This window comes from Cryptomeria japonica, chromosome 6 (genome assembly GCF_030272615.1).
Source record: "Cryptomeria japonica chromosome 6, Sugi_1.0, whole genome shotgun sequence".
Taxonomy (NCBI): Eukaryota; Viridiplantae; Streptophyta; class Pinopsida; order Cupressales; family Cupressaceae; genus Cryptomeria; species Cryptomeria japonica.
The window spans coordinates 506,620,334-506,628,404 of NC_081410.1; the positions used below are offsets into that span (position 1 = coordinate 506,620,334).

Below are 8,071 nucleotides of genomic sequence, written 5' to 3' on the forward strand. Positions count from 1 at the left end.
TTTTCTCAGAGGATTCATCAACTCTTACATGGACCCTCTGCCTTTAACCTTGCATGGTGCATCATTGCCAAAGCGAACTACACCTCCATCATACTCCTGTAAGGATAGAAACTTGCTCCGGTCACCAGTCATATGGTGAGAACAACCACTGTCAATGATCCACTCATTGGAATTATCAAATCGGGAGACAAGAGCCTTCTTGTCTGACACATCTTCTTTGATAGCAACAAACACCATATCTTCATTTTCTTCATCCTTTGATTCTTCATCTGTGACACCTTCATCAACTGCCACAAAATAGTTTCTCCGATTTCCTCCTTTGAATTTCTTGAACCTTTCTGGTTTGTCCTTGTTATGGCCATTAGGGCAGTTTATAGCAATATGTCCTATCTGGTTACAAGTAAAACATTTCAAAGGTAGCTTACCTTTGTATTTATCGGTTCTTTAGGAAGCTTCTTGGCAAGGAGAGCTTCAAATGCCATCAAAATCTCCTCATCATCCATTTCTCTGCTCTGTCTAGGTTCACCACTGGTGCTAGCTTCTTTTCCTTTTCTAGATGGTATAGCAGAGGCTTTAAAAGTTGATTCAGTCTTTTAAACACTATCATCAAAACTATTTAGCTCATAGGCTATCAACTTAGCTATGATGGAATCCAAGGATACCTTAGTCTTGTCTATTGATCTCAGCTTCTGAATAGCAGCAACCCTTATTTCATAGACTGGCAATAGGGATCTTAGGACTTTGCTTACCATAGTAGAATCTTCTATTTTACCACCTGCACTCTTGATTTCTCCAACAATTGTTTTGATTCTTATTCCATACTACTGGATGGTCTCTCCTTCAACCATCCGCATATCTTCAAACTTCCCTCTCAGGCTTTCTTTCTTAGCCTGTTTTACATGTTCATCACCACCATAGATGTTTTCAAGAGCATCCCATACCTCTTTGGGATTTACCTTGTCCTGAACATCAATAAACTTAATGTCAGATAGACTACTAATAAGGGCTTCCATGACTTGCCCATTTTCTTGTATCTCTCTCTTTTGATCATCAGTGAGAGCACCGGTAGGGACAACATAGACATTCTCAACATAACTCCAGTGTTGAGCACCCATGCTTCTGATGAATATCTTCATCCTATCTTTCCATTTATTGAAATTCTCCCTGTTAAACTTTGGACCTTCCCTCTTCATCATTTGAATCGGATCTTTGCCTCAAGTGGTTAAGCTTACAACACAGAGGACCTAAAGTGCTCTGATACCAATTGATAATTGAATGATGAATGAATAGTACCAAACCGGTACTGAGAGGAGGGGGTGAATCAGTACAGACAAAATTCAGTCCAAAACCGGTTTGACAGCAAATACTCCAAATGACTGGCAAACAGTGACACTAGTTGAAACAAAGTGCAACAGGTAAGACCCAGAACAACTAAAACAATCATAAACTAGTTACTCACTTAGCTTTCCTCTTAGCTCAATACTATAGGACCATTACACCCTCATGCATGAACATGTAAACTATCATCAAATCTTCACAATAGTTAGTTCAATATGTTTTATAAACAGGCATAAAACACAGAACCATCATATGCTTAACAGGTAATAACAAAGCACCACAAGATAAAAGCATCACATATGACACACATATTTTTCATGTGGAAACCCAATTAGGAAAAACCACGGTGGGGATGAATACCCACAAGCTGCTTTTTGAACTCTTTAGAAGTCCACTCTATTAGGAGCCTTGTCTGGTTAAAGACATTACAATAGGTTCTGCTAGGAACCGATCTTATTAGGGATCACCTGGTTAAGGGATGGCTATAATACCTGGTTAAGGGTTAAACCCGGTTAGGGTTACCTTGTTAGAGGATTTTAAGAACTCAATAGCTAAAGGATCTCCAGAGCTCTATAGCTTCCCAGAACTCAATAACTTCAAGTTACCCTGTTAAAGGATTTGTATCAAGCCAGTTAAGGCTACCCTGTTAAGGGATTTCACAATTGTTGAAGTGGGTAAAGATCAACAGGAATTATAATGATCTGGTAACAACACTCAATGCTAATGCAGATCCATTTTGGCTCCTCTTCACCTTCTACACATTCACTTGGCAGGTATCTCTTCTCTCTTTTGGTCTGGCAAGAATCACGTATCACTTCCCTTGGATACACTCATACAACTTTTGCCAACAACTTTAGAAAGGAACACAACATCAACCTTATAGGAAACTGACAGGTCGGTAGCAAAAACCCTAAACCCTAAACCTGTTAGGTTAAGTAATTCAAGCGGTTCAATCTTGACCATTGAATCATACTGCATTAAATGCAACAATCTTGAATCGATCTCAAGACATTCTCCATCGTCCATTATCCATCGATTTCATGGCGGCTGATAACCCATCATGCATTATCACCATTTGACAAACTTTGCACATTCCCAAGGTGGTTAGGGATAGTCTTCTTCATGCAAGATCCTTCATGCACACAGGGCTTACGTGGCAACACGATCTGTTCTCCATTATATTGCTAATTCATCACACAAATATCACCGATTGAGTCACGCAGGCTTAAGGTACTCCAACTGGAAACCCTGAGGTGGAAACTACCTACCAACCGGTAGTCATACAATGTTTCCATGTGTCGGTTCCCATAACTACATGTCGGTTCACCTTGACATGCCGATTCATCTTGAACAAATATACCACTTCACTCATATGTCAGTTCACTCTTCTCACATATCACATATGTCGGTTCACATCATATCACATATTGACATCAATGACAACATACAATATCTTTATGTCCTTATACCGGTTCACATAATGCCAACAGGCTATTGGATGGTATTCTTAGTCATTACCTTAGTGAGTTTGATTGACCAACTATTTTGAATGATTTTCACTATTTATTTTCCATGTGAGTACATTTAAGCATTACTTTCTGGGATGGATTTTAATTTTACATGGTTGTGATGGTTACTGTGGTTATGGGGTCAAACACCTTTGAAGGATTGCTATAAATATCTTATTTGTCTCAAGTAGCTATTAAGACTTGTATTAATTGTAAATTAATAAATATTTATACTCTTGTTCTTTGTGATCAAAATTACTATATCTCTTAAAATAAATTTTTTTAATGAGAGCTATATGTTAGAAGAATTAATTAATTTAAATTAAACACAGATAATTTATTTTATACCAAAACAGATAATAATATATACACGTAATATTGCTACACACTTTCCTCTTGACCAACCTTGTTACTGTTATATAATATAAATGAAGTTATTGCGTAACAATTTCTTACAAACTTTAGTAGGTTTTGTCAACTAGGTGATGAATATGAACTAACTAGACAGGACAATGGGAAAAACTTACAAAATGCTTTATAGGAGTGCAAAGATGAATCTGACAATAATACTACATATGTAATAGCTATACAAAAACACCTATCAAACAAAAATATTTTAAATAGATTTGGGAGGCAATGACATCTTCATTGGGTTGGGTCCTTGCTGATGACACTCTTGATTGCTTCTTTGGGGCCTTGGGTTTTGCGCTTTTTGTAGCTTCTGGGCTATTTTCTCTTAGTGGAGATGATAGTTAAGGTTTTGTCTCCTGGCCATCCTATGGAGGTCGGCTTGTTTCTTTTTGAGATAAATTTAGGGTTGGTTGGAGATGATGTGTCCTACCATGCTCAGGTTGTCATTTCTCTCTGTTTCAGTGGTGCCTTTATCTTCTACTTCAAAGGCCATGCTTGAGGTGGAGTTTTGAGAGGTTGAAAATCTCAAGTCTTGTTTCCAAATCTCCCGATCTGTTCAAGGAGGATGGTGTTTGTTCTTGTCTCTTGTACATATTTTCTCCTTCTTGTAGGTTGCTTTCTTTGAGGGGATGGCTGAGTGATACGCTACCCCTGGTGTTATTTGTAGTTCTTTCTCTATGGGTTGTTTTGTATGGTCCTATTTTTTTTGGCCCTTTGGTTGGCTTCCCTTTTATTTTGTGTCTTCTTCCTCAACATCTTTGGTTCTCTCTAGTTATTTCTATAGAGGTGGCTCTATCTTGTTTAGAGGTGAATATGGATGGTGCTGCAGATGACCTATCTTCTATTGAGGTGAAGTTCTTTGCTACGGTTGATGATAGGAAATGCTATCGAGGAGCTATTGGTGTGCTATATCTTGGCTATCTGGGGATTTAGATGGGAATTTCTATGGAATTATCTCCATTTTTCTCCTATTGAGGCAGATAGAGTGGAGGGTTTGATTTTCTCAATGCTACTCAAGGAGGCCGATGGTGCCCTATTTCGTGGTTGTTTAGGATCAGAGAATAGTCTTTAATCGTGTTTCTTTCCTTTTTCACCTATTGAGGTGGTGATCTTGGAGGATTTTTTGTGCTCGTCCATGATCATTATGAAAATCAAGGTTATGGGAGTCATTCAAAAACTCAATGTTTTTGGTTGTGGGAACCCTGTAAAACCCACTTTCAAGGTTGAGGGAGGCTGGAAAATCTCTATGTTCTTTGTTTCTCTCAAGGACATGCTGGATGCTAGTAGTTTTCTAGGGCCCAATTTCGCCAGTGTTTGCTCTTGGTTAGGGTTCAACTTTGGGGTTTTTTGTGGCCAAAAGATTCTATTACAGGTTATGAAAGCTTGGGAAAATCCTTCATGTTGGATGAGGGTGCCTGAAAAAACCCTCGTTCTTTATTTTTTAGGTTTTTGGTTTGGTAAATAGGACCCTCTGCTTTGACCAACCTATTTTGTAATACCTTTTGGCAAGAATGGTTGCTTTCTTTTATTTCGAGTGATTTACATGACCTTGATTTTGTGGGTTTTCTTAAACATGATCATTCTAAGTTTTTTTGATCTATTTGTGGGTTTCATTGAACATGGCTATTAGATGGCATTCTTAGTCATTTCCTTAGTGAGTTTGATTGACAAACTGTTTTGAATGATTTCCACTATTTATTTTCCATGTGAGTACATTTAAGCATTAATTTCTGGGATGGATTTTAATTTTCCATGGTTTTGATGGTTACTGTGGCTATGGGGTCAAACACCTTTGAATATTTTAAGGATTGCTATAAATGTCATAAAATAACTCTACGTATTTGAAGCCTTTAGGATAAGAAAGTTTAGAATGCACTTAAAATTTAAGAGTGTTTTAGACATGAATAGATATGAATGAAGTGTATGCAGATTCTCTCACCATGGGAATTTTACTCGTTGTCATGTATTTTGGTAGTGAGGGTGTAGATATTAGTTGAGGAATTAGTCTGGTTATCTTGACAGTTTCAATGATTGTGATAGTTTTTTTATATGGATAAATCTATCTTACTTTGCATTAGGAAAACAAATTTCATTTGGTTCTTGTCATTTAACCATATAAAAAATGAGATGACATAAAAATTAAAAAAAAAAATGAAATATATATGGTTTAGGAGCCTAAACATGATATTGCCAACCTTTGCTTTTTTATGACGATAGATATGAAAGCAAACTAAATGATCAGTATTTGTCTCATGTAGCTATTAAGACTTGCATTAATCGTAAGTTAATACATGTTTATACTCTTGTTCTTTGTGATAAGAATTACTTTATCTCTTAAAATAAATTTCTTTAACGAGAGCTATATGTTAGAAAAAATAATTAATTTTAATTAAATGTACAGATAATTAATTTTATACCAAAACAGATAATAGTATATACACGTAATACTGCTACACACTTTACTCTTGAACAACCTTGTTACTTGTTATATAATATAAATGAAGTTATTGCGTAACAATTTCATACAAACTTGAGTAGGTTTTGTCAACTAAGTGATGAACAATGAACTAACTAGTTAGGACAATGCGAAAAACTTACAAAATGCTTTGCAGGAGTGCAAACATGAATCTGACAATAATACTGCCTATGTAATAACTATGCAAAAACACCCATCAGACGACAATCTTTTAAATAGGATATTCAGCTGTGAGCCTCCATGAACGGCGGACGAACAGTGGATTCTTTCTTGGAACAGTTAATCCAAACTCTTCCTCCACATCCACCTCCCCCTCCACAGTCCAGTCAAAGCAATGAAGTAGCCGAGCAAGTGCCAACTCAATAACAGAAAGAGCCATAGAAATTCCAGGGCACCCTCTTCTTCCAGTTCCGAATGGCAACAAATCGAAGTCCTGACCTCTGACATCTTTATTACTGCCCATGAATCGGTCGGGCTTGAACAGATGAGCATCTTTCCAAACGTTTTCATCCCTTCCCATCGCCCACACGTTCACATACAGCCGTGTCTTTGGTGGAACAAAATATCCTCCCACACTGCAGCCTTCAATCGACTCGTGTGGAACCAGCAGAGGAGCTGGCGGATGAAATCGAAAAGTTTCTTTCACCACGCATCGCAAGCAGTTGAACTTTCTGACGTCACTCTCATTTACACTGCGGTCTCTGCCCACTGTTGATTCCATCTCTTGCTGTGCTCGTGCCAGCATTGCAGGATTCCTCAGCAGCTCAGTCATTGCCCATTCTATAGTTGTCGACGATGTTTCTATTCCCGCATTTAACATGTCCTGCACAATTTTATTTAGTTTCTTTGAGCGAATACACATTTTCAATGGTGACAGTTCAAACTTATTCTAAAACTTACCACGATGATTGCTTTGATGTTGACCCGTGAGACTGTTTGGTCCTCAGTCTCGGCCATGTCGAGCAGTACGTCTACCATGTCTCTAACGCTATCTTCTTTCTTCAATTTTCCTTCCCCCATTCTACGATGAATGTGGTCATCGATTACGTTCTCAGCAAATTCATCCAATATTTTGTGAACAGCCTGCATGCGACTACGGATTCCGTTAAAGTCGAGCCAGTCGAGGTAAGGAACGAAATCACCAAAACAAAATGCACCGGCCACACCAAACGTCTCCTCGACCATTTGTTTGAAGCCATGCCCTCCACTCAAGTCGTTGTCGGAGTAAGTCCTGCTGGCAAACATTCTGCAGGTAATATTTTGTGTGAGTGAGGAGAGGCTTTTCTTCACATCCACTCACTGCACTCCTTGACCGCTTTCCTGCCAGATGGAGGCGATCATGGCAGACACTTCTTCCTCTCTAACGAATCTGAAAGAATCGATTCTCTTCACTGTGAGCACCTCCACCGTCAACAGTTTTCTCATGTCCCTCCAGTAGCTCCATAAGGGCCGAAAGCCACGTCTTTATGATCATAGCCTACCTATTTCCCCACTTCACAGTTTGGTCTGCTTGCAAAGGCCAAATTATGCGTTTTGAGAAATTCTTTTGCCATGGCTGCAGAAGACACCACAACAGTGGGGACGGAACCCAAACGGAGAAACATAATGGATCCGTATCTCCTTGCCAGCGCCGTAAGAGACTGATGAGGAAGGTTTCCCAAGAGATGGAGACTTCCTATGACAGGCCATGGAAGTGGTCCAGGAGGCAGTTTCAGTCTGCTACCATCCCTCCCCAGCTTATAGAGGAAGCAGCAGAAGAGGAAGAAAACCCCAAGGCCAATAGTGACGGCCTCTTTGAGGGATTCCATGCTACAGAGAAAAGGAAAAGCTGCAAGGCTGCAATGAATGGAAACCCAGAGGCCAACGCTTATAACAGTTGCTCAGTAACAATAAAATATCAGTACACTGTGACGTGAAGATTCATTCCAGAAAACTTGGAGTGCTCGTACACCATACGACATTGAGGTTATATGAGCGTCACGCGTGCATCATGGGACTGGCAAATTCAAACGTTCCGAGTTTCAACTACACCGCAAAGGAAACGTCTACGGAGCCACCTAAATTCATTTGTTACGAAGGAGACATTTAGCTGTTTTTGTAACACTCTCCTTGTACACCCACCATATGTTTTAGGTAGCTGGATAGCTGCTACGGAAACTTCTAAATGCATTTGTTCCGAAGGAGACATTTAGCTACTTTTCGAACACTCTTTTTATACACCATATGTCTTTGGCGGCTAGATAGCTGCTACCTTTAATTGCACTTGTTGGAGGCTTGAGAGATTAAAAGAGGTCCTTCAAATCTACAATTACACATATAATTGTAATAGTAATTAAAT

General features: G+C 38.9%; 1 protein-coding gene and 1 pseudogene across 1 annotated transcript; both read right to left on the reverse strand.

Moving 5' to 3' along the window:
• Positions 1-5,793: 5,793 nt before the first annotated feature.
• On the reverse strand, positions 5,794-6,979 carry LOC131052856 (cytochrome P450 71AU50). The gene is made up of 2 exons (XM_057987498.2): positions 6,634-6,979; positions 5,794-6,556 (listed from the first exon to the last, which is right to left on the reverse strand). Exons 1-2 carry the CDS (start codon positions 6,976-6,978, stop codon positions 5,945-5,947), a joined length of 957 nt encoding a protein of 318 aa, XP_057843481.1. The 5' UTR covers position 6,979; the 3' UTR covers positions 5,794-5,944.
• A 50-nt stretch (positions 6,980-7,029) lies between these two features.
• On the reverse strand, positions 7,030-7,541 carry LOC131876463 (cytochrome P450 750A1-like; annotated as a pseudogene).
• Positions 7,542-8,071: the final 530 nt, after the last annotated feature.

Bases quoted from the DNA above. Each gene is read 5' to 3' on its own strand.
- LOC131052856 (XM_057987498.2), bottom strand. From the start codon at position 6,978: ATGTTTGCCAGCAGGACTTACTCCGACAACGACTTGAGTGGAGGGCAT. The intron at 6,557-6,633 runs GTAAGTTTTAGA...AAAATTGTGCAG, and splicing joins ACATCAAAGCAATCATCGTG to GACATGTTAAATGCGGGAAT.